The sequence below is a fragment of the Nicotiana tomentosiformis genome, chromosome 8 (genome assembly GCF_000390325.3).
Source record: "Nicotiana tomentosiformis chromosome 8, ASM39032v3, whole genome shotgun sequence".
Taxonomy (NCBI): domain Eukaryota; kingdom Viridiplantae; phylum Streptophyta; class Magnoliopsida; order Solanales; family Solanaceae; genus Nicotiana; species Nicotiana tomentosiformis.
The window spans coordinates 80,144,847-80,171,267 of record NC_090819.1 but is presented as its reverse complement, the minus strand read 5'-3'; the positions used below and the strand labels follow the sequence as shown (position 1 = coordinate 80,171,267).

General features: G+C 37.5%; 2 protein-coding genes across 4 annotated transcripts; one reads left to right on the top strand and one right to left on the bottom strand.

The window, feature by feature from the left end:
* Positions 1 to 13,748: 13,748 nt before the first annotated feature.
* On the top strand, positions 13,749 to 18,227 carry LOC104108688 (zinc finger CCCH domain-containing protein 18). The gene is made up of 4 exons (XM_009617787.4): positions 13,749 to 13,953; positions 14,483 to 14,791; positions 16,567 to 16,627; positions 17,097 to 18,227. The coding sequence occupies exons 1-4, from the start codon at positions 13,822 to 13,824 to the stop codon at positions 18,083 to 18,085; spliced, it is 1,491 nt and encodes a 496-aa protein (XP_009616082.1). The 5' UTR covers positions 13,749 to 13,821; the 3' UTR covers positions 18,086 to 18,227.
* Positions 18,228 to 19,471: 1,244 nt separating this feature from the next.
* On the bottom strand, positions 19,472 to 23,654 carry LOC104108687 (uncharacterized). 3 transcript variants are annotated; one of them, XM_009617785.4, is made up of 7 exons: positions 23,426 to 23,654; positions 21,807 to 21,867; positions 21,615 to 21,703; positions 21,433 to 21,513; positions 20,482 to 20,568; positions 20,330 to 20,383; positions 19,472 to 19,891 (listed from the first exon to the last, which is right to left on the bottom strand). In XM_009617785.4, exons 1-7 carry the CDS (start codon positions 23,474 to 23,476, stop codon positions 19,676 to 19,678), a joined length of 639 nt encoding a protein of 212 aa, XP_009616080.1. In that variant the 5' UTR covers positions 23,477 to 23,654; the 3' UTR covers positions 19,472 to 19,675. The 3 variants fall into 3 exon arrangements, with proteins under 3 accessions (XP_009616080.1, XP_009616079.1, XP_070038562.1); XM_009617784.4 differs by having other exon boundaries at positions 20,482 to 20,586; positions 23,426 to 23,653; XM_070182461.1 differs by lacking the exon at positions 19,472 to 19,891 and adding an exon at positions 19,898 to 20,213 and having other exon boundaries at positions 20,482 to 20,586.
* Positions 23,655 to 26,421: the final 2,767 nt, after the last annotated feature.

Genomic DNA, 26,421 nt, shown 5'->3' with positions numbered 1-26,421 from the left:
GAAAAGGAAAAGGGCCAAATACCTCTTTACTATGCGAAAAGGATCAGTTATGCCCTCCTTTACGGTCTATCATTATCTCCGACGTTATAAAACTGGTGGAAAAATAATTAGGATCCTCGGCCATGGATACTACCTCCCACGTGGCATGACATTTTGCTGAGGTGACCTACATATGGCATGCCACCTCACTTTCCCAACCCCACTTTACCCCTCCCCAACTTCTTCTTCCATCACAACCTTCCCCCCTTCACCCAAAATGAATATACCGTCTGAATTCAAATATCTCGCATCCAACAATTAAATACGAACCAAATCCAATGGAATTTTGCACAATTTATGTGTGACATTTGGCAGGTACTAGCTATGTCAAGCCTTAAAGCATAAAACTTTACGGAATCAGATTAAAACTAGAAGTAGTTGAATTAACGAGAAAAGGCCCACGTTTGTTCTATATGTAATTTAAAAGAGACATTTTATTAGAAAATGTTCATTAGAAAAATGCTCACGTTTGCCATATGACTTTGCTTCCTCAGTTTCTTACATTGTTGTTAGCCCACTCTAAAATGTGTGCATCTGTTAATTTTCTTTCATGGAAGTGAAATTTCAAATTCTTAAAGAGCACACTTACACCTCATTAATTGCCATAAGGAGGATGGTGGCTAGGGGTGTCAAACGGGCGGGTCAGATATGAGCGCGTCAAAAACGGATAATTCAAAACGGATAAATTATCCAAACCGACCCGTATTTGAGACGGATAAAAAAGAGTTATCCGGCGGATTATATGGATATCCATATTATCCAAGGTTTTTTTAATATGATCATTTATGCGAGAATTCTAGTCTCCCAAACTTGAGGAATTTGAGCCTTTACAAATATAAAAGTTAAAACACATTAGTTATCTATTTGGTTAACCATTTTCTAAGTGGATAATATGGTTTTTATCCATATTCGATCCGTTTTTTAAAAAGTTCATTATCTAACCCATTTTTTAATGGATAATATGGATGAATAACTATTTTCTTTTAACCATTTTGCCACCTCTAATGGTGGCAGTGGATGGGTGTAAGGGGAGGTGGTGGTGGAAGAAGTTAGGGAGGGGATAAAATAAGGTTAAGGCAGTGAGATGGCATGTCATGTGGCAGCCACCTCAGCAAAATGTTGGGCCATATGGGATGGTGATGTCCATGATGGAAAGCCCTAATAGCGAAAGGGTATTTTCTAGTTTTATAATGACAATGATAGACCAAAAGTATAACAAAAGGCATAACGGATCTTTTTGCATAATAGAGGCGGTTTCCCAAAAATAAATAAAACATTGACCTACTTTCTTTCGGAGACTACAAACATATTGTCTTATTTACGAAGTCTTTTTAAGATAATTCTTGGTTGTTCTTAATTTTGACTACATGTGAAAGTATTTTTTTCATTTCAACTTTAGATAATATACTACTCCTAGTTGAATGCTGAAATCTATTGCGATGATCTATTCTCTTTCACTTTCAACCATTTTGGTAGTAATTGGCATTCTTGGAGTCATGTCTAATAAACATAGAATCAAGGGAATTACTTGGTTAAGCAAATATAATAGGTGAACATAATTTAAAGCAGTGAGTTAAAAAGGACTTCTATAAAACGAATAAAGGTCTATGATCTATTGATCTTCTAATTTTGTTTTAATTGAACTTTGTCATATTTTTAGAGTTGGCAAGAACACATCTTCGGGAATGTAAGAAAAATCTTCTTTCATTTGATATTTTCGTCTAAATTTCTTGACTCTCGAAACTCAATAAAATCCATGTTTTATGAATGAATGTATTTTTGTAGTTCCATATTTGATAATGCATGAGCAAGAATATTATTTCGGCCGAAAATACAATTTATGAAAATTACAGTTGAGATATTCTGCTGACAATGTTTGGCTTGTCCAATGTGGCAATAGTCGAGGATCAAACTGCCAGCAAATAATAATATATTAGTTATCGTCAAGATGCTCGAATTGTATATTTTATATTCTTGCAAAATCATGGATAACTTATGTATTATTTATTAGATTGCCTAAAATTATTCCTTTCTCCTTAAAATACGATATCTTAATATTTTTAAATATATTTTCACGCAACCACTTGGACATCCATTTAGAGCAGACATGTCCTCTCCTTGTAAGTTACTGGGACCAATAGGATCACCAACTAAAAGTTTTTATTATCATGGTTCATGAACTTACTGTTTACCCGTAAAATAGTACTGTTAATTTTGTAACGTAGTTTATAAATACGTGGATCAAATTGATCCTATAAAATAAAGTAACGAAGAACATAGCGATTAAAATAAAGATAATTAAAGAAGAGACAAGCCTGAGCTTCAAAATATTTCTATCGGGATCAATAATAATTGAAAAATCTCGAGCACACTTGTATAAAGCTTAAAAGAATAAGAGAAAGAATATTAGTCTTTTGCTCTTAGTATTTCTTGATGTCTTACAATAGAATGAAAGCCTCTGTTTATACTAGAGCTATCATTACAAATCATGCCCCCTTAACTACCAACATTAATGTTATAATAAAAGGTAATTAAAGGTGATAAAGAATAATAAAGGTTAATAAAGGCCGGAGGAATCTTGGGGTCTTTTGTAATATTTCTATAACGGTCATATCTTGATTATTTCTTATCCAGCCATAGGTTTGTATCCATTGTCGCCATGGTTGAGTCATTGCTGACTGATCATCCTTGACGCGTGTAGCTTCCTAATTCACTGAACTCTTGAGATCGTTTTTTACCGTATATAGGTAGTCCCCCCACTTTTCGGTTACTCACTGTGATATGACCGTGAAGTAAAAGATTTTATCATTTCTACCTTTGTCATTACCTCATTAAAAACTTTGCCAGAAAAATTCAATCGGGACAAAAACCGGGCGAGGAAAAAGAGTGCAGAACTTAAGAATTCAGATGACAACTCCACCACCTATTTTTCTTTCATCAATGATCGGTTGGTGCTGAAAAAGTATCACTACCATAGAAAGCTTGATCTCAGATTTTTAGTATTTACCCAAAAAAATTATATCTTGAGTTTTTACTCTTTGGGTTTTTAGTTGTTCCCAAAACTTCTCTTTGAGTTTTGGCTGAAAACTTTTCTTTAAGTTTTGACTCTTGAATTTTTAGTTGTACTCGAAAGCTTTTATAACCTCACAACCTTAGAGACCAGGGATGATCAAGAATTTTGTACCTCTAATTTTGATAAAGTTCAAAAATTGAATGCATCCGGTTAACTTTGCGATCGGGAAATAAGGTATCCGGCCTTTAGCCATTTGATTGAATGGATTTATAAAAGATGGCCCTTACGTTTACGGTGCTTATGAAGAGGATGCCAGCTATTCATCCGAGCACAATTATTCGGATTTGTGATCCTTATTTGCTTTTAAGTGTGAGCAAATTTTAAGAATGATTTTGTTCATTCAGACATATACGAGAATATTTTAGAAGGTGCAACTTTTTTTTATTCCATTACTTGGATGTACACAAGTTTTTATAACTTTGCATATATGATAGTTTACATAAAATGAGCAAAAATACTTTGCAAGAGAATTGCGGTCGGGCTGATATTTATTGGGTCTAGACGGTTCTTGATTCTGATTCCTTCTATTTCTTTTTTTCCCGTGGCTGATCTGGCAGTCCCCAATTTTCTGGCAGTCTGCTATCCTCTTCTTTATTTCGGAGCCAGTTCGGGCTATCTCCGGTATCCTGTACAGACTGTTTCGGAGCCATCTTCATATGCTTCCTGGTACTTATTGTTGCGGTTTCTGTTGCTCTGATGCAACAGTCCCCATCGTTCGTAGGCATTACTAGTTATTTTTGGGCAACTCATTGCAGGAACGTTCCTGCCTCCGAGCAGTCCGTTATCCTAATAGGTAAGGTTCAAACTGGTGTCTGGAATGCCTTCGATCAAAGATCAGATTGACCTTGATTCCAGGCTATATAAGATGTCGATATAATTATCTGATCATTTTCTATGTGAATCTTTGATTCGTGTCTATTGTGAACTGCCCACGTTATTTTTTGAAATTCCAACAAACTCTCCTTCAACTTCTTTGAGGCATCGGAGATTGAGGGATTAAGACCCTTGGTAAATGCTTCTAGCGCCCATTCATCCGGTACTACCCGCAATAACATTCTCTCCTTTTGGAATCGGATCACGAACTCTCGTAGCAACTTTGAGTCTCCTTGAACGATTCTAAAAATATATGTTTTTTAGCTTGAAATTTTCTTGCTCCATCGTGAGATTCAATGAAAGAATCTGCAAGTATTTCAAAAGAATCAATTGAGTGTTCAGGTAAAAGTGAACACCATGTTAAAACCCCTTTTGTGTAACAATCCAGCCAGTTATTTTGAGATTTGTAGCCATGTTTCCCTATTTAGTGCTTATTTTATGCTTTATATTTGCTATATGACTTGTCGGGGTAGTTGGTTCGGATCCGGTGAGGTTTCAAAATGAATTGAGATACTTAGTCTCAAGGTTGAAAGCTTAAGTTGAAAAGATTGACCGGATATTGACTTATGTGTAAACGACTTTGGAATGGAGTTTTGATGGCTCTGTTAGCTCCGTTGGGTAATTTTGGACTTAGGAGTGTGTCCAGATTGTGATTTGGAGGTCCGTAGTAGAATTAGGCTTGAAATGAGAAAAGTTAGAAATTTGAAAATTTGACCGAGAGTGAACTTTATGGTTACCGGTCTCAGATTGGGGTTACGGGAGTTGGAGTAGGTCCGTGGTATCATTTGTGATTTATGTGCAAAATTTGAGATAAATCGGACGTGATTTGATAGGTCTCGGCGTCATTTGTAGAAGTTGGAATTCCTTAGTTTCAATAGGCTTGAATTGGGGTGTGATTCGTGTTTTTGATGTTGTTTGGTGTGTTTTGAGGGCTCGACTAAGTTCGTATCGTATTTTAGGACTTGTTGGTATATTTGGTTGAGGTCTCGGAGGCCTCGGGTGGAGTTCGGATGGTTAACATATCAAGTTTGGAATTTGAAAGACTGCTAAAGTGCACCAGGTCTGGTGCGATCACACCTGCAGAGTTTTGATCGCAGGTGTGAGCTCGCAAAAGCGAGCAGGGAATCATAGAAGCAGCCTGGAAGGATTTCCGCACTTGCGAGGTCGCAGATGCGGCGCATTAGGCGCAGAAGCAGAGTTTGGCCAGCTAGGGGGAGTTGCGTAGGTGCGAAGGGAATTTCCGCACCTGCGAGTTCGCAGAAGCGAAGGGAGGCCTAGTGAGACGGTCCGCAGAAATAAAGGAATGTCCGCAAAAGTGGAACTGCAGGTGCGGTTAAGTGATTCGCATAAGCGAAAAGGTTGGGCACTGTATTAAAAACGAGGGTTCCGAGATTTTCTTCATTTTTAAACATTTCAAGCTCGGGATTAGGCGATTTTGAGAGGGATTTCGAAGGGATTCTTGAGGTAAGTCACTTGTGGTTTATTTTGCCCAATAATTTTGTTTCCCCGTTGATTTTCCTACCTAGATTGTGTGGTTTTAAGGTATAATTTGGGGGTTTGAGGCTAGGAATTTAGAGAGTTTAAATTGGGGATTTGGGTGTCGATTTGGTGTTGGAATTTGGTAAATTTAGTATGGTTGGACTCGTGGCGGAATGGGCTTTCGGATTTTGTGACTTTTATCCGATTCTGAGACGTGGGCCTGGGGGCCGTCTTTCTAGTCGACTTTTTAGATTTTTTATTAATAACTTAGTATTTTCCTATGGAGTTGATTTCTTTAGCTCGTGTTAATTGTATCGAATTATTTGTGGCTAGATTCGACGCGCTTGGGGGCCGATTCGCGAGGCAAGGGCTTTCTAGCGGAGTGATTCGAGTTTTTTGAGGTAAGTATCGTATTTAAACTCGGTTGAGGCACCAGTTGCCTGAATTGTTGTGATAGCCACGTGCTTTTGGGTGCATATATGTGTGGGGATGATCCCATGTGCGGGCACCGGGGTATTGTCATCATGTTTGGGTTATGCTCGGGTTCCTATAAGCCCAAAAATGATTGTTAAGATTTGAGTTTCGATATCTAACATGTGGTAATATCTTATGCGATCCAATTAAGCCATGATGAGTCTACTTAGATGATTAAATCCCTGAACGAACTTGATAAATACCTTTCATTGATGAAATTTTCGTATTTAGCTACGATAGCATACTTTGCATATGCCTACACTTTAGCATGTTATTTACACCAGTCCAAGGATAAGAGAAAAATCTTATTTCACTCATTATATACATGTACTCTTGCGTTATTGCTTATGTATGATATTTTGGACTGGGCCCTGCGACTATGCCGGGCGGATTATGTTATTGGCACGTGATTTGTCCGTGCAGCACATGAGTTGTTCGTGCAGCACGTGAGTTATCCGTACAGATTCTATTGTTAGCATGTGAGTTGTCCGTGCAGTGTGTGAAACTTTTATTTCGTTGATCATTTGTCGAACTTACTTGTTTTCTTTCCCTTACATGCCACAATATTGTTGAGCAAGGTAGTTGAGAACTAATGCACGTGCACACATGGATATTCGTATCACCAAGCCTTATGGGCTAGCTTTAAATCTCATATTATGTTAATAAAAAAAGGATGGAATTGTACTGATTTAACTAGTAACTTCAACAAATTAAGCTTCTCTTACCTTGCCCTATTTATTTGCGATACTTATTGAGTTGATTGTACTCACATTATACCCTGCACCTCGTGTGCAGATTCAGGCATTTCCGAGCACGGCGGTCGTTGATCATGGAGCCTACATGTTTGAAGATCATCGAGGTAGCTGCTTGGCATCCGCCGACCTTGATCCTCCTTCCCCTATCTTTCGATTTTATGTATTTTGTCTTACTTTCCAGATAGTGTACCAGACTATGTTATTTTATATATAGATGCTCATGTACTCCGTGACACCCACATCTTTTGGGAGGATTCTTATATTGATTTTTTTGAGGTTCATATCCGGTATTTGTGAAATTCTTAATTATCTAAACTTACTTCCGCATATTTCAGTTTTAAAAATGTTGGTCTATGTGAGATGTCGTCTTGCCTAGTATTATGATAGGCGTCATCACGACAGGTCGAGTTTTGGGTCGTGACATTTTATTAAGGTTTTGCCAAATTTCTTTAACAAGACTGATTCAATCTCATGTGGAGCCAAATCGTTTCCCTTCACACTTGTAGTGTAAGTTGTAATGTGTTCCTGTGGATCTGATGTTCTATCATATTTTAGAATATCTTGCATCTTGAATCTCTTTGGGATTAACTCTAGAGCCGCACTTAGTTTGAACGACAATTGAATATATTTTCTCGAATCCGGGCCATTTAGGAATGGAGGTTCTCCCGAAATCTGATCTAACCGGGCATGAAATTCCTTAGCATTCTGATCCATTCAAACATTATTTCCCTCGTTAACTTCATAAGTTCCTCTTTGAAAAGATCATCTACGTTGAACTCATTTCCATATCCATTGCATGCTCCACACGCTTTGTTGTAGTTTGATCTAAACTTTCCTCTTGAAGCAACGTTTCTGGTTCCCAGGATTTATGAACTTATTGGCACGCCAAGAGGGACTCGAACTCCACCATTTGAATTATTTGAAGCCCCTGATATTGCTTATTGAAGCTCAGTCATTATATGGTCCTGTCTTGAGAGATTATTTATGATTTCTTTTTGTTGTGCACTCAAAACTTTTACTGTCTCGACGACGGGTTCACCATCCACATTATTAGGCATAGGACTTCTCGCATGCCGAGTATTTCTTTCTACCTGGTTAGGAGTTGACTCATTCCCATCAAGACGGGTTTCACTAGTTGAACCATCTTATTGATTTCCATCATGGAGATTGTCCACGGGCTCGTCGTCATTGTTTGCTCCAATATTGAGCGAGTTGTTAACGTCATTGGGTGCCATAACTGTTTTATGCTTACAACAGAAAAGATTCAAAGTACGTTAATAAAAGATGAACAGACCAAAATAATACCACAACTGTCTAAGCCCCACTGGTGGACGCCAAACTATTTACCCGTAAAATGGTACAATTGAATTTATAACATCGTTTATAAACACGTGAATTAAATTGATCCGATAAAATAAAGTAATAAAGAACAAAGCAATTGAAATAAGAATAATTGAAGAAGAGACAAGCCTAGTCTTCAGAATGTTCCCATCGGGATCAATAATAATTGAAAAATCTCGAGGACATTTGTATAAAGCTTAAAAAAATGAGAGAAAGAATATTAGTCTTTTGCTCTTAGTATTTCTTGATGTTTTACAATAGAAGAAAGCCTCTATTTATATTAGAGCTATGATTACAAATCATGCCCTCTTAATTACCAATATTAATGCTATAATAATAGGTAATTAAAGGTGATAGAGAATAATTAAGGATAATAAAGACTAATAAAAGCCGGAGAAATCTTGTGGCTTATGTAATATTTCTATAACGGTCATATCTTGAATGATTTTCTTATCCGGCCACAGGTTTGTATCATGTGTCACCATAGTTGAGTCACTACTAACTGATCATTCTTGACGCATGTCGCTTTCTAATTCACCCAACTCTTGAGACCGATTTTTACCGTATACACTTACAGTCATATAAAGTTAGGGGAATTTTTAAAAGCACTATAGTTTAGAGCCTAATTACCATATGTAACATCAATTTGCCTAATTACCATTCGTTGCCAGGTAGTTTCAATTGCCTAATTACCAAACTCAAATTTTGTTGTATCAATTTGTTGCGAGGTAGTATCAATGAATACAGTTTTGATGGAAAAATTGTATCAACTGTATTCGTTCATACATAATGGTTGTATCAATGAATATATTTTTGATGGAAAGTTGTATCAATTGTATTGTTAGTGTCACGACCCAAAATTCGTTAAGGCCGTAATGGCACCGGACACCGCTGTCATGCAAGCCAATCAACAACAATAACAACAACAACAACCCAGTATAATCCCACTAGTGGGGTCTGGGGAGGGTAGTGTGTATGCAGACCTTACCCCTACCCTGGGGGTAGAGAGGCTGTTTCCAATAGACCCTCGGCATCCTTCCCTCCAAGAACTCTCATCTTGCTCTTGGGGTGACTCGAACTCACAACCTCTTGGTTGGAAGTAGAGGGCGCTTACCATCAGAGCAACCCACCTTGTCTGTCATGTAAGCCAATCATAATCAATTAACTAAATTTTCCATATTAGTATTTTTGAAATCAAAAATTTCCTCAATTAAACGATGAAGATAGAACTCATAGAGTAAGTAATAAATAATTTAGCAACTAAGTTACTAAACAACCCATAATTTCTCCCGAAACCCAGTGTCACAAGTGCATGAGCATTTACTAGGGAGTTAAAATAGAATACAGCATCTGTCCGGAATACAAATTAGATAGGAAATTTATAATAACTATGAAGGAGACTCTGTTGGTTGCGGATCGTAATACAAAATGCAGCTCACCTAAGTCCCCACATTTTAATCACACCTCTGCGCCCACAAGGCCGCTAAGCATATATGTACCTGCACAATAAAATGTACAACAAATGTAGCATGAGTACATAAACAACATGTACCCAGTAAGTATCAAGCCTAATCTCGAAGTGTAGAGACGAGATAGCTGACTTTGAAACTCACTAAGGGTCAATAATAGTAATTGAAATAAAAATAGAATATCTAAATCAACATGATTCACAGAGTTAACAATAATTTTATTTAACCAACAGAAATAATTAAATTCCTTCAAATGCAACAATTCTCAATCTATTAATTAAATTCACAAGCTGCAATTAAAAATATCAAAATATCTTGTAATTTATTATTAGGCACAATTTCTGCGGAGGTCGTACGACCCGATCCAGAGTATCGTGTACACTACCGAGGGACGTGCGACGCGATCCATAGATGCATCTATCCTGCCGAAGCGTTCGGCCCGCTCCACAAGAAAGGAAGACATTTTCTTATGTACCTCCGGAAGGAGAGTATATTTATTATAAGATCAATTTGAGAGGACGAACAAATTTCTTTTAAAAATTAATTAATTTAAACAGAAAATTAAGCATATAAGATTTTCATCTTTTACTATCTTTCCCTGACAATTCACAATATATTTCAAATAATTTAATTAAATAAAGGATACAATTTACACACATAATTCATGCTTTGAGTCCTAAACTACCCGGACTTTAGCATAGATAATAGCTACGTACGGATTCTCGTCACTTCGTGCGTACGTAGCCCCCCACAATTAGCAACAATTATTATTTTAATCACCTATGGGGTAATTTCCCCTCACAAGATTAAACAAGAGACTTACCTTGTCTCAAAGCCCACTTCCGATCACGATGTCGTGTAAAAACTTCAATTCGATGCCGAAAAAATCTGAAACTATCCAAAAGTAATATAAAATAATTAATACATGTTCAATAATTCGAAATAAGGCTATTAATTCAATTACCCGACCCAAAATGGTAATATTTTTAAAATTCACCCCGGACCCACGTGTCCGAATTTCGAAAATTTTCGGAGGGAATTATTACCCATAATCTCAAGAACTCAAATATATAATTTCCATCCAATTCCATAACCATTTTCGTGGTGAAAAATAAAAAATACCAATTTTCTAGGTTTTTCTTCAAAACTCCAAATTTCTATAAATTTTTATGTTAAAATCCATATATAAACCTTGTATTTAACTCACAACTAGTAGGAATCACTTACCTCATGATTGATGGTGAAAATGGTGATAAAATTCGTCCCCAAAATTGGCTCCCATGAAGAAATGGGGTGGAAATGAGTCCAACCCCCGTCTTTAACAGAACACTGCTCAGACCCGTTCTTCTTCGCGTTCGCGACAAATGCCTCGCGTTCACGAAGGCCAAATGTTCCTGCCCTAGCATTTTCTCTTCGCGTTCGCGTGACCAGTGTCGTGTTCGCGTGACCAGTGTCGCGTTCGCGAAGGCCTGTCCATGCAAGGCATCGCGTTCGCGTTCAAGCCATTGCGTTCGCTAGGCCAAATGGCCTTAGGCCCGTCTTCTCCTATCTTTTACGCGTTCGCGATTGACCCTTCGCGTTCGCATAGTTTCCTCAGCCAATCCCTCTGCGTTCGCGAACTACACCTCGCGTTCGCGAAGGCCAAAACCCAGCGACCTCAAAACTCCTCTTCGCGTTCACGACCCATTGATCGTGTTCGCGAAAAAAAGATAGCAGCCACCATTTTCCTTCTTCGCGAACGCGGGACTCCCTTTGTGTTCGCGAAGAACAAAACTAGAACCAGCAAACCAGTAGCAACTTTTCATCCAAATTCGATCCGAAACCACCCCAAAACACACCCGAGGCCCCTGGGACCCCGTCCAATTATACCAACCTGTCCCAAAACACGACACGAACTTGCTCGAGGCCTCAAATCGCATCAAACAACATCGAAACCATGAATTGCGCATCGATTCAAGCCTAATAAACTATTGAACTTTTAACTCCCACATCTGATGCCGAAACCTATCAAATCAAGTCCGATCGACCTCAAATTTTACACACAAGTCATAATTGACATTACGGACCTACTCCAACTTCCTGAATCGGAATCCGACCCCGATATCAAAAAGTCCACTCCCAGTCAAACTTCTCAAAAATCATCAAAATTTTCAACTTTCGCCAATTAACACCGAAATGACCTACGGATCTCAAAATCCACTTTCGGACGCGCTCCCAATACCAGTATCACCATACGGAGCTATTCCCAAACTCGAAATCCCCAACGGACATCGATAACATTGAAATACACCTCAACCCAAATTTATGAAATTCTTCCAAATTACTAATTTCCACAATAGGTGCCGAAATACTCCCGGGTTATCCAAAATCCGACACGGACATACGCCCAAGTCCGAAATCATCAAACGAACCTGTTGGAACCTTCAAATCCCGATTCTGAGGTTGTCTACTCAAAAGTCAAAGTTTGGTCAACTCTTCCAACTTAAAGCTTCCAAATTTAGAATTTTCTTTCCAAATCTAACTCTGAACTTCCCGAAATTTAATTTCGACCACACGTACAAGTCATAACACCTGAAATGAAGCTACTAAATACCTCGAACCGTTGAATGACGTGCTAGGGCTCAAAATGACCGATCAGATCATTACAATTAACATATAATGGTTTTTTGGGATACGGTCAATACAACCTGAGAAATTGGATACGGGCTAGAAAAATATGTTTAATGTGTGAAAACTAGAATACAATTATTAAATAACTCAATCATATAATGTATCAAAAAGCAACAACATTGATAAAGAAAGTCAAATATAGCTACATTCTCAATGCATACAGGTAGAGAAGAGAAAAAAGTTCCTTGGAGATAGGCATTTTTTGGCCAAATAAAATATTATATACATTGTATTTATACTCAAAATGGAGACGAATAAAAATTCGACTAGATGTGAAAATACATTGTATACACTATATTTATCATTTGAAAATCCGACGATTTGAGAATGAGGCTTTCAGGCTTCGCGTCACCAGAGACGAACTAAAATCCAGACAGATCTAAGAATACATTGTATGTGACTCCATAGTAGAGAAGAGAAGAAAATTCGTAGAAGATGCCGTCTTCCGACCAAGAAAAACACTGTATACATTGTATTAAAACTAAAAATGAAGACGAACAAAAATCCGGTCAAATATGAGAATACACTATTACAGTGTATTTACCAAAGTCCAGCCAGATCTGAGAATGAGGCTTCTAGGCTTCTCGTCTCTCTTTTTGTCTTGGCCTCTAATTATTCCTTCTCTGCAATCTCTCTGAATAGTTTCTCATATACCTTCAACGAGCTGTATTCTGAGCTTCACAAACGATTCATGCTCCTCTTGGAACAACTTTGGAGAAGGAGTTAGTGGAGACAGATGAGCGAGTTGGCGGATCTTAAGGGCTCATAATTGAGAAAGTCTAACGGAGGAACGAGGGCTTGAAAAGGAAGAATCGGCTACTGGAGCTAGTGACAACGGCGGCAGTGCCGAGGAGCGTGGGATTGTCATGGTTTCCGGCACACCAGCCATTGAAAGAGAGTCCGTGTTACGGGAAAAGGCAAGGGATCGTGATTTTGCAGGCCAGCCTCATTAAATAGAAAGAGTTTGGGTATTTGCTATAAAACCCAAAGTGTAACTGTGTATTATAATTATTTTAAAGTGTATTTATATAATAAATATAGTGTATAAGTTAGTTATACCATGTAAATTTTTCCTAAAGTTATTTAACCAAATCACTCCAAAAGTATGTGTCTGTACCTCTATATTCACTCAATTTTTATGTTATTGTACAAAAAACTAACTATTTTTTTTATAATTTGAAAGTTACCCTCCATTCTAATTTATTTGAACCTGTTTGATTGAGAACGGAGTTTAAGAAAAAAATGAAGACTTTTGGAATTTGTGGTCCTAAACAAGTCAAAAAGGGTCCCACAGTATTTGTGTGGTTATAAAAGCTTCTCATTAAGGATAAAATCGTAAGTTTAAACTAAATTATTTCCAAATTTAGAAATGTGTTATTTTTTTTTTAGAACGGACTAAAAAAAATATGTTGACATAAACTGGAACGGTGAGAATAGTTTTTTCTAAATATCACACAAAATCACTAAACAATTTTTTTTTTTAAAAGTCAGTAAATAATTTTTCATTAAAAAAAGGTAATTTTGTAACATTAGCCAACAAAAACAAAGCTGAGTACACGAAGGTCTAATTCATTCTTTGTCGGATTAATAATTTATACTCCGTATAATCAAACCGCCAGGCCAAGGCTGTCGATAATCCGGGAAGGAAATGGCGGCGGAGGAGGAAGAGAGAGCAGTATTGGAAAGGGAGCTGGAGCTTCAATTGGAAGAGCAGAGAGACGCCCTCCACTCTCTCGCTCAAGCCCTTTCCTCTGATCCTTCAAATCCCGAACTCCTTGAGGTTAGGGTTTTCTCCCCCCTTTTATTATGCAATTGTGTTGAGCCCTTAAAAAGAGAACTCTAGGAGTTATGCAACTATATCTTTTCAGTTTATGCAAATTATGAGAAGTTAAATGTATACAATCATCATTCCATCTAATAAAAACTACTCCCACTCTTTCAATTTATTTGACATTGTTTTTACTGGGTAAGAAATTTTAGAAGAGGAAAAAAAAAGAAATACTAACTTGTGGTCTTGAATATGTTAAACTTTTAAATCTAGTGGTTTTAAACATGACATAACATTTGTGTGTTTATAAAAACTTTTCATTAAGCGTAAAATGAGAAGATTAAGTTGATTTTTTCCCCTAATTTAAAGAGGTGTCATTCTTTTTGGAACGGACTAATAAGGATATAATGTCAATTATTTTTTAAACGGAGGGAGTAACTATCTAATTGCAAAATCCAGCTTTCAGGGATAACATAAAGGTTTCCACTTTAGTGTTTAAGTGCAAGGAGATGCTTGAAGATGACTATCTTTTTTTAAACAGGTACATGAGGAGCTTGTTCAGTCTATAAAAGATGCTGAGGAAGGTCTCCTCCACCTAAAACGAGCCAGGTTGTTGCTAGAGGTTGATGCTATACATTGTCCGAAGAAAGAACCTGCTGATATTGAGGTGGAGCCTCTTGATCCAAAAGAGGTTAAAGCAGAACCACTAGTGGATGAAGAGTATTCTGTTGGATCAAAATGTAGATTCCGCAACAATGACGGAAGGTGGTATAATGGCCTAGTCGTGGGGTTGGAGGGTTCTCGTTCTGCAAAAATTTGTTTCCTTACTCCAACATCTGAAAACATGGTGGTGGGTACTCCCTGGTCTTGCTTTTCGTGTGTTCTGAACTTACTTTTCCTATTCTCACTAACATTGGTTTTAAAATGATGTCTCCTTATCGTTCTTAGTGTTTTCGTTGCATAATTTGAATTTTACTTTCTTTCACTTTGATAAAGGAATTGGGTTTCCTCATGGGACATATATTAGGGATGATTGATATATCCATAATATGCTGTATTGTCTAGACCATTTGTTGTGTTCATTTGTTTGATGTTGCTTCTGTAGGCTGTTTAGCAGACTTAAACGACATGCCTGCTTGTTGTGCTCGAGCTTAACCACCAAGCTTATGTATTGCGTACCAACAAAACCATATTCAGTTACTTCTTGTTTACCAACTTTTGCCCATAGGAGGACCAAATTTTGTTCAGCTCTTCTTTACATAGGTATCTCCCAGAGAAGATCCTGTCGTAGTACTTCAATGCATGGAACCAAATTTTCAATACGAACTAATCTGTAACTTCTTGACGATTCTCAATAGTTGTATTTTGATAGAAATACTCAAGATTTAAATAATGTGCAGCTGCATGTAATGGTTGATGCAACTGGCATTACCATCTTTTATAAGTGATCGTAAAGACATCTTTATACTTTGCACCATTCCCATTGAATATCTTATTCAATGGCTTCGTTAGCTTTATCGGTAGCATCATAAAAATATATCCCACAGCAGATTTCTTCTCATTGTGAACCAATCGCAACACCTTTTCCATTATAATGCGATTTCAGTACGAAGGCATCAATCTGGTGTGAGTTGGGCTAGATAATTTTGAGTTCTTCTCTCTTTTGGTTAGCAACATTCTGCATGGGGATGAAACCCTGTGGGCAAGCAGATTGGACGCCGCAAAACCCATACCACTGAAATACCTCTCACCTAACCACAATATAAAAAAAGTAATTAAAAACTTTTAATGAAGATGAGATCCTCAAAACTTGGAATTCTGAATCCAGCAGAGAACTTTGATGAACTTTTACAGATTTGATGGGATGCATCATGCTTCCTATTTCTGACCTCTGAAATTGTTATTTGGAGGCATCAAAATATTCACTTTTCACTATGTCGCACTTCCATATTTTTTCTCCTCCATATTGCCCCTATTCAAGGATACATATCAAAATTTGAACAATTCTCCAAATTTGGAAGGATGGAGTCATTGGTAAGAGCTTTTGCTTGTTAGCGGATATGGCTCTGGCACAGAAAGCAATGGTACACACATTGTTATTCAAACTGAGTTTTCTGAATATACGTGGATAGATTGATGACTGATGACAATCGTCATAGTTATTTGAACAGAATTTAGTGCAGTTCATTGATCGGACCAAAAGATTAATTTAGCTTTCCACTTTGTGTTAGCATATTTTCCATCTTTCCATTATCAAAACTTGTGGAACCTAATTCCAATTTGCTTTTTGTTTATCAGTCTAATTATAAAAATTTGTCTCCTTTCTTTCATATACCAACATAGTTTGGGCAATTGTTGTGCTAGTCCTAGCAGTTTACTTCCATTCTAAAAAATTGATGTACTCTCGTCTCATTTTGATCTTTCGTGTTTTTCGTGCTCACGGGTAAATCTTAGCACAATCACCTCCATTACTGGTCGTGGTTGAGAAACAGTGAAGTCTTTTTTATATCTCTTTTTCTCAGATTATGCAGTCCTTGCTTCTTGAATCTTCTTTTGATTTTCCTAGTCACAAAGTGCATACATTCTAGTCATATCACTTGCTAATGATAGACCACCCTAGTGCAGATGTGCAAGTTCTTTCTACAGCAGCGATGTCGATTTGGTAGTAGTTGCCGCTTATCACACGGTATGTTGGAATGAATAGATCTGGACAGAGATCTTAGAATTGGTTTGACATTCACAGATATCTTTTGTGTCTATCATTAGTGGAGAAAATCAGGCTTTTGCTTCCAATTTGATCCTCTAGTCAAATTAAAAATATATATCCATTTTTTTGAAATAAAAGTAATTTGACTATGTAACATAAAGATCTTTCTCTTGAATGGAGAAATACTGGTCAAGTTTTCTCTGTTAGTGCAAGTCTTGTGATATGCTACAGTCAAATGATCTACATTTTAATGAAACAGGTAGCAATCTTTAAGCACTATTGATTGTAATTTGCTAACAGTACTTTGCTGCGTTATTAGATGGATGATTATAAACATCAAGTTTCGGATTTACTGCTGCTGCATAGATCAGTGTGTGATCATGTTTGCTGCTTGGCAGTTTGCTGAGCCTCTTAAAACTAAGCTGATGTATAATTATTGATGTTTCAGGTATCAACATTCCAATATCCTCATTAAAGAAGTATATCCCTATGAAATGGGATCCATCACTTGCGGGTTCCAGTATCTGGGCTCTCTCTGATAGCAAAGTTGGCCTTTGGAAAGAAGCTGAACTTGAGTCTTGGGATGAAAAGCTTAATTTGGGTCACGTTGTTTTCCGTGATGATGGAAGTTCTGCTATGCTTGGAGCTGAAAATATTGAACTGTCCGAACATGCAGAGGCTAGTGATGAAGAAGAGAGTTACTCAGGTTCCAAAGAATCTGATTCTAGTGACTATGAAGATGATAGTTCACAAGGGTTAGGATTTGTTGAAAGCACGGCCCTGCAGCATGGGGTCCAGACAGAAACGACACTGTTTACGAAGTGGGAGAATCACACACGCGGGATAGCTTCAAGGATGATGGCAAACATGGGTTACCGTGAAGGGATGGGCTTAGGCGCATCTGGACAGGGAATGGTGGATCCTATTCCTGTAAAAGTTCTCCCACGAAAACTGTCTCTTGACCATGCTGTTGGAAGCCATGAAGCTGAGAATGAAGACAACAAGGTTAAGAAAAGAAGTAGAGGTGGTAAGAGGAAACGCGAGAAGAAATTTGCAGCAGCAGCTCGGGCTGCAAAAGAAGAAGAGGAATCAAGACCAGATGTGTTTACTCTTATCAATAATCAGCTTGCAGTGCATGGAGAAACCATGAATAATAGCGCAGTAAAGAGGCAGCAAAGTAAGACGAACAGGGAAGAGAAGAAAGAAGATAGGAGGGCTCTGGTTGCATATGATGATGAGATAAAAGAGTTGAGGATACGAGCTCAGAAACTGGAAGAAATGATGCAGCGGAACAGGAATGAGAAACTGGTTTATGAAGCTGCTATGAGGAAGCTAAATGAAACTCGAAAAGCTATAGCCAGTGCTGAAGCTGCTCATACTTCTGCATCTAATGCAGTTCATAGCAAGGAAAAAGAAAAGAGATGGCTGAAATTTTAGAGTAAAGCTCAAAACATATCTTGTATAACCTGAATGATTTCAAGGTCTTTCTATTTAGTATGATGGTTCGTATGAATCATTTCTTTTAATGTTATTTCTTCTCTTTTTATTTATAAGCCCCTTTTCATATGAGTTCATTTTACTACTTCGATTATTCTTTAACATGCATATGCTAAGATTTTGATCCCCTGCAATTTGATGTTTAAATATCTAGAATTTCAATGTGATATGTTCTTGTTTGTTATGGTATCCTTTTTCCTGTTAACCTTGCTAGGGGAGTTGAGAATTCACCAGCCGAAACACGAGAAATTCATTTCATATGAGCTATAGCTTTTTCTCCCTTTGTTTTTCTTTTAATAAGTGAATGAGAGAGCATCAGCTTTGAAGTTTGACGACTGTTACTGAACAATTTCAAGTAAATGGTAGCTCTTTAATGAAAAGAAAATTACAACCGTTTATCAAATAACTATAAAACTCTTCTAATCTAACCGTTCAGCAGTCATTAATCACTTAGGCTCTTAGCTCCTGTTCTAGGTCTTCTTGTCCTTTTCTTTGGAGGTCTTTTGTCCTTCTTGTTCTTATTCTTTTCTTTTTTTTTGGTTCCGCATTGGGAGAGCATTCTCGCTAATAGAACAAACTCACAAATTATTAAGCTTAATTAAGTACCTTTTACAGCAACTCATGCGGAGTAAGGGAAATAACCAACTACAAACTGTAAAGAAATAGAGTGATCACATAAGGAAGACCTAATTGTGGGTGCTGTCATCCACCGTCGACACTTTTTAGTTTTAGAAGGTTTAAATAAGTGTCTGTAGACGCAAAGTAATGTATTTTAATTTAAGGTGTTCTTTGTCTTTTTTATTGGAGATCTACTCCGATGCCTACGGGAGATAGACTCCTATCTATGCTAACTATCTTTGTTTGATTTTATTTATTATGTTTGCAAATTGCATGTATGGCAAAAACCCTATTTGAAAATATTTACTTCTTATGCTAATATAATAATTAAGACTTTTTCATATAAATGCGCTGAAAATGTTACATATTATTAAAGGACTCTACCTTTGCTTCGTTATCCTTGCAATATTTGATTGATCACAATTCTATATATTCCATTGACTATAGAAGTTCCCAAGGAATTCATTAGAGAAATGTTTCCAATAAAAATTGTTTGTTCTTGCATAGGGATCAAAACTGAGCAGAGTGAGGAAAAGCTATAAATACACTTGATGGGCAAATCCTGTAGTCACCCCGACAATTAGATTTGACTATAAAAAAGGTAATTCATCCATTTGAAGATATTTACAACAAAAAACCCCTTTCAGTTATTTGACATACTTAACATAAGATAACAAATTAAGGAATAGGGAAGAAAGGATGTTCATATACCTTTGAATTAGTTACTTTATAATAGGGAAAACTATCACTTCATTGGTTATTTTACACTTGAGAATATCAAAAAGCACTTACTCAAAGTGGAGAAGAAAAATGTTTAACCATTGTATTATATCGCTTCTTTGCATCTGGCAGCTCTAAGCAAAAGATAACATAAACCAGACCCAGAAAATAAAAAAGAAGAAATTTTGCAATTCAATAATCAGTATCAAAATCTTCACTATTATAGTATCCAGTTTCATATCCATAGCATGAATCATCATTATTGTCTCTATATGAGTCATCATCTTCACCATACGCATTCTCCTGTTCAAGATCATGGAACCCAATGTTCAGGTTATCAGCTGAATCACCATTAGCACAAGCCTTAGGTTCCAATCGTCCTAGCTCTGCCTCTTCAGAAACTTGATTCTGCAGCACCATTCAACAACCATATAAGTGCATAAGAGTTTGTTAAGTCCACTTCTGGCACGGTCAGAAGGAGTTGGCGTCCAGCATACATGTTCCTCACTAGTATGTATTCATGGTTCTTGATAAGAAGCAACTTGAAATGTAGCCGGAAATAGTTAAGAGTATATTATGCTCTGAAAGAGGTTTTCATCTTTTTTAATCATCTAGGTGGAGGGTAGAGGTACGCAAAACAGAGTTACCAAGTAAGCTTCCCACTTTGCATAGCCCCCCCCTTCTTTCTCTTTTCTTTTTCAGAAAAATCATAATTTCCATCTTTCAGATCCTATGACATGATAATATGTGGATTAAGCACATCACTGGATGTTCTAACTAAAGCTCAAGAAGAGAGCAGTAGAAAGGCATAGCAATTATTGCAAAAAGGTAAAAAGAAAGACATACTAAATCGTCAGTCAGCTTCTGCAAAGCATCATAATTTATTTTCGAACTTGTTCTCTGCAAATATTTGAATCGTATTTAGGTAAACTCAGCACATTATACCATCTAAAAAACGTAACATGAGCAAAAAGGATGTTTAGCTGAAAAATGCGCACCTTGTTCTCAACTCTTTCAGTTGTTTTAGCAGATCTCTTCGCACGGACATCTTTTTTACCTCCAGTTTCCTGTTTTCGTTTCTTCCCCTGTAATTTATCATCACTCTGAGAAAGAAAAAGGTTGAGTAATTTGTGGTACAACGTCACATAGATGGGTGGTTAGTAGATCAAGAGAAGAGTTGTACATTTAAGAAGTAAGACAGACTAAAGTACTTCTCGTTATCTAATGAAAGATGGAGAGGAGAGAGTAAAGTCATTGATCAAGAAATGTGCATCACATGACAGATCTCGTTGACTGTCATTCCTTTTCCTTTTTCTTTCATGTACACTGGAATAATTGAGTTCATTAGATACTTATTCCTATCTCATGAGTCTCTATTTGTCTAATGAATGGAGAGGGTAGGATGACATCACTGCATAAGAATAAACTGTCAGCAACCTAAGTTAGGCTACGCACCTTTCAGCCTATCTCTCACTGGGACAGGGAGGTTCTTGGTCCTTTCCCCAATTTATAACATCAGTACATTAATAGACTTATATGAAGATCCAGCCATACGCATATATTATTATGTACAGCTAGCTAATACCGGTTTTAGAGGCATTTCACTTCAAAAACTTCCAGTCTTCAGTGTGACATAATCACATAAGTCCTTTGACAGTAAGAGAGGAATCTAACTTATGAACGAGTCTAATCAAACACCCAGAAGGTGGAAGACAAGGGGGAAGACAGGAAGGTGGAAGACAACCAGAAAGGAGAAATATAACGAGGATAATGCATATGTATGAACTAATAAGTCAGGACACCACAACAAGAAATAAACAGAAACTATATTGTTTATCTTATATATAGCACTTGAACGAGCAGAAAGGCAAAAAAGTGGCAATTACTTCAACCAAAATTCTCTAGAGCTAAACTACCATGTAGCAGAGTAGATGGAAGAAAGGCAATACCTTTGCAAACTCTTTATTCATTTTTTCCCATAAGATTTTCTTGTAATGCATCTCCTTCTTGTTATTGAGATATCCAACAACCTTTGCCACATCCAAAAGTTAAAAAATGTGATTACAAGATGTACATAAGCACAGAACTAACACAGACATTGACTTGAACTGCCATTAGACATTGGAAGTACCTCGAAATCATCAATGTCGGATAGATTTTCTGCATCATCTGCAGCTATATGTTCTCTCTCATCAAAATCCTGAAATTTAGTCCTACCACCTGACTCACCAAGAAATAGTTTGAAATGGAATTTAACTCATCCATCAATGTATAAATGATGTCAAATATTAAACAATTCAACAAGGATAAGATATGATACTACCGCCGAAGTTTTTCACAAGTTCTGTAACCAAATTATGTTTGACTTCGGACGCTTCCACCGCCTAAAGACCAAAAAGAAAAAAATGTCATTTTTCCGATGAAAGAGTTGTGGAACACATTCTAACATTACATTTCGATATAACAGACCAGAAAATAAGAAAGACATTCTGATTGAGGACCATTTTAATAATTTAGCAGTTAGATATAAGAATGAGTAGCAACGACATTTCCTTGCTTTATAAGGACCTTAATGCCATTCGGATCAGATATGCAAGTCTCCGAACCCAACTAGAACCTACCGACCAATCCAAAGTATCAACCTTATTCCCTGGTTTCTGCCTATGAACTACCAGAAAGAGTATGCTACAAAGAATTTGGAGTCCAGTACAGTCCAAGAGGTACATACCAACCAATCTCAGACTCACAAAAACATATGGTATATAGGAACACCTCACTGGCTTACTGCAGAACCCCTTTGTGAGAAGTTCCCATAGACTATTAGCCAAAGCTAGAAGATCATGGCTCAGGGGGAAGTATCCAAAATTGGGCCACATGCTATGCATAGATAAGACAAGGACACTAATAATGTATCTTAATATTTCTCAACATGTAATTGATGCTCAGTATATCCTAAAGCAGAACTTACGCAAATGAATTGCATTTTCCAGATTAAGGAAGGACTCAGCAGAATATAAAACAAACTATCCCTGGAAAAGCAATACAAATTTCTGCTGGATAATACGGGGAGCGTGACATTGATTTCAAATGGACATCATGAATTTCAACAGCTAGATTCTCGATTTACAGAAAAGCTTGTGGAATTGTGCACTCTCTTTCTAATGAAAGAACAGAGGCACGAAACATCCCTATTGTACAGACTCTTTTTGTTTCCAATTTCAATGATCGTCATTGTAAATTCTCAGACTTTTTTTTTCAATTTCAATGATGTCAAGAGGTCTTTGGAGCAACGGTAAAGTTGTCTCCATGTAACCTATAGGTCACGGGTTAGAGCCGTGGAATCAAGCATTGATGATTGATGTTTGTGTTAGGGTGGGCTGCCTACATCAAACCCTATTGGAGTGCGGCCCTTCCCCAAATCTTGCATGAAGGTCGGGATGCTTGCCCTTTATAACAATGATTTCTAGTATTATATAATCATTCTAGCCCCCCCCCCCCCCCCCCCAAACAAACAATTTCGATGATGTTATTGTAAATTCTAAAACTAAATTACAGGACGAAGCATGGAGTACGACTCCAAAGGCTATTTCATCTTTAACCCTGTAACATTTTTTTTTCTCCTTCTGTCTAAGTGGCAGGATTATTCCTACTATTAAACAAACCACCGCTCTCTAGCATGGGGAGAATAGCATAAAATTTTTGACACAAACTCAAGGGGATTAAAACTGAAATTTCTTGGCCTCCACCAGTTAACCATTACGCCACTGCTTCACCGCAAATGTTATAACACTAACAGAAAAAATCCTTCTACCGTAACTTTGAACTCAACGATATTATTAGAAAATATAAACAAAAGAAACGGACTACATATATGAGAGAAATTATAATGCAATAATTTGTACATACAAAAAGAAACAAATAAAACTTTCGATGAAGGCATACCCTTTGTTCTTTAGGTTTGCCAATGTCGGCGGGTCTCCGTGTGATGGCCATTACCTTTTCAAGGTTTTCTTTAATTTGAATCAGAGGGAAATTTATAGAAAAAGGTATGAAGCGTTTGCCGACTCGACTCGATTCGGGTTTTTACGTCTCATCTTACCCGAGCCCGAGCACGAAATCGAACCGACCTGTTTATCCTTTTCAAATCAAGATCCCTATTTAGTTAAGGAAGTTTTACTTCCCGTAGCAAATGCTTACACCATATTTATTATAAATATTTTTTTTAAAAAAATATTATTTTTAATAGCTATCTTTTATTTTTTATAGAAAAATATATATTTATAATATACACTATCGTTATGGCATTAAATACGTTGTCTAATATTTTTCTCTCTCATACTTTCAGTTATTCTCCCCCAAAATCACCGCACAGTATATCTAATTTCTCTCTCCCCGATCTCTCTCTCACAATAAGTTTGTCTTCCATATTGTTGAACCACGATTCTCCCCATTGTCGTCCCCAAGCTTTATAGTTCTCTCACAGTGCCATTGTCTCTCTCAATTTTCAACTTTTTTTCTCCAAAAAGTTGTGGTAAGTGTTAAAGTTTTTGAATTTTTGGCCGGTTAAAGATTCTTTTTTTTTTAAAGCAACTATACCACTCGGCAGCACTTGCCTAATGGCTAATATATAAATAAAATCCCAAATTGGGTCCAAAGCTTACAAGATGTCCAAACCAAAATAGAAGTTGCATGAACCTACTAGCTATTAAAAGATAGAAAAGCTAAAATCTAATGAACTAACTATTACAACATGATAAGTTGAATGCTTCCTTCTCCTATTAGTGTATGTGAATCCAATTGTCATTAGCAAATACCAAACAACACCTATCAAGCTCTCACCAAGCGCCAGGGTATACTGTCCATAGGCTAAAATGAATTCCAAACATCTCCAACACAGAGTTGAAGCCAGCATAGTCTTCCAAGTGTTGCTACTATATGATCTCCATATGCAGTGGACTGATTTTGTCCAAGTATTAATCATGTGCTCACTCATCAAAATTAATGTGTAGAAGAGGAGCCTGGCTTTAAGCAGGCTTTGCAAGGCAAAAGCCAGGGTTGAGCTGGCTTTAGGCAGGCCTTGCAAGGTAAAAGTCAGGCTTGAGTTGGCTTTAGGCAGGCTTTTCAGGGCAAAAGCTAGGCTTGAGCTGGCTTTAGGCAGGCTTTGCAAGGCAAAAGCTAGGCATGAGCTGGCTTTAGGCTGGCTTTGCAAGGCAAAAGCCAGGAATGAGCTGGCTTTAAGCAGGCTTTGCAAGGCAAAGGCCAGGCTTTGAAATTGTGCCTTTTTGTGATCTTGTAAGCTCAGATCCTTCCCTACTAGAACCTTTAATGTAGACATCATTCTAAACATTACTAAACCATCCTCAGATTGAGCATGAAAGCATGCTAATACCACTGAGAAATGATTCAACAACCTCCAAAAATACCACATACAGGTTTGTGCAGAGTCCAATCCTGAGAAGCCATCAGTCTGGGGTTCTTCTCTTTTGCTATCCTAACCCTAAGGTTATGTGATTAAGATTTGTCTAGATTGATCAACCTCCTCCCTGCACTAGGCAGTTCAGAGAATGAATGAAACTCAGATGTACCTGCAAAAGAGAACACAATGTTAGCTATAAAATCCGCCACTGAGTTGCCTTCTCTCAACACATGATGAAAGATCACATTGAAGTTGTCCTTCATCTCTATAATTTTCTTCACATCCTGTGCAATTACCCAAGGAGGATCCCATTCCCCTTCTATCGCCTTCTTCATCACCAATGAATCAGTTTCCAGTATGAGAGGGTGAAGATCATGCTCCACACAATATTCCAATCCTTGAAGAATAGCCTTAGCTTCAGCTACCATATTAGTTGTCACTCCCAGGTCTATTGCCCTAGCATATACCACATCACCTTCATCATACCTCACACAAAAGCCTAGGGAGCTAGGTCCAGGATTGCCCTTTGAAGCTCCATCAGTATTACATTTGTACCAACCATGAAAATGAAGCTACCATGTTACTCTTGTAGTGATCAATATAGGTTTATATCCTTCAAAGTATTGAATCATGTATGGCCATAACAATGGAATATTAGGGATCCAAGCATACCTCACCCTTGCTAGTTGATGCAATGTCCTATTTATCTCATGAATCACCCTATTTGTGGATACTGAACCACCATGTTTACCTGCATTTCTTCTCTTCCAAAGCTCCCAAGTGATGATAGCTAGTACTGCTTGAAATAGTGGCTTTAATTTTGGACAACACTGAGCATACCGCCAATGCCTTATAATCTTCTTTAATTGAATCAATTGCATAGAAATTCCAGCAGGCCCCATGAACAAGTGCCATACCTTAGAGGCAGTAGGACTTGTGACAAATATATGCTCAATGGATTCCTCTTGGGGCTGCTGACAACACCAATACCTAGACATCACCATTAGCATTTGCCTCCTCCACATGTCATCGGTAGCTATTTTCTGCCTCCATAATCTCCACAAGAAGAAGGATATATTGAATGGCAAGCCTTTAATCCACATTAACTTGAATTCCTGATTAGGATCAGCCCTATGCCTTACTATTTGCCAAGCACTGCTAACACTGAACTTGCCTGAAGGAGTTGGCATCCAGTATGGCCTATCCCAATATCCCTCACTGCCTTCATAATGCACATTTAGCCTTATATGTTCTGCAATTTCCTCATTGAAAGTTTGATCTAGCAGCTGATCATCCCATGCTTCCCCTTTCTGCAGTTCTGCTATCTCCTGAAGATCTTCATTGATTGGAAAGTCTTCCGGTAATACGTGATAAAGTGCACCCAATCCAGTCCAATTTTCATGCCAAATATTAGTTGTTCCACTCTTCAATTCCCATACGATCTCATATTCTACTTCTTCCCTAGCATTCAACATTTGTCTCCAAACATGAGACCCTCCCCTAAAATGCACCACTGTTGGTA

Coding starts and splice junctions, on each gene's coding strand:
- LOC104108687 (XM_009617784.4), bottom strand. CDS start 23,476: ATGGCCATCACACGGAGACCCGCCGACATTGGCAAACCTAAAGAACAA. Junction 21,514..21,614: donor CCGACATTGATGATTTCGAG/GTACTTCCAATG, acceptor GATGTGGCAAAG/GTTGTTGGATATCTCAATAA. Junction 19,892..20,329: donor AGAAGCTGACTGACGATTTA/GTATGTCTTTCT, acceptor ATGGTGCTGCAG/AATCAAGTTTCTGAAGAGGC.
- LOC104108688 (XM_009617787.4), top strand. CDS start 13,822: ATGGCGGCGGAGGAGGAAGAGAGAGCAGTATTGGAAAGGGAGCTGGAG. Junction 13,954..14,482: donor CAAATCCCGAACTCCTTGAG/GTTAGGGTTTTC, acceptor TTTTTTAAACAG/GTACATGAGGAGCTTGTTCA. Junction 16,628..17,096: donor TAGTTGCCGCTTATCACACG/GTATGTTGGAAT, acceptor TTGATGTTTCAG/GTATCAACATTCCAATATCC.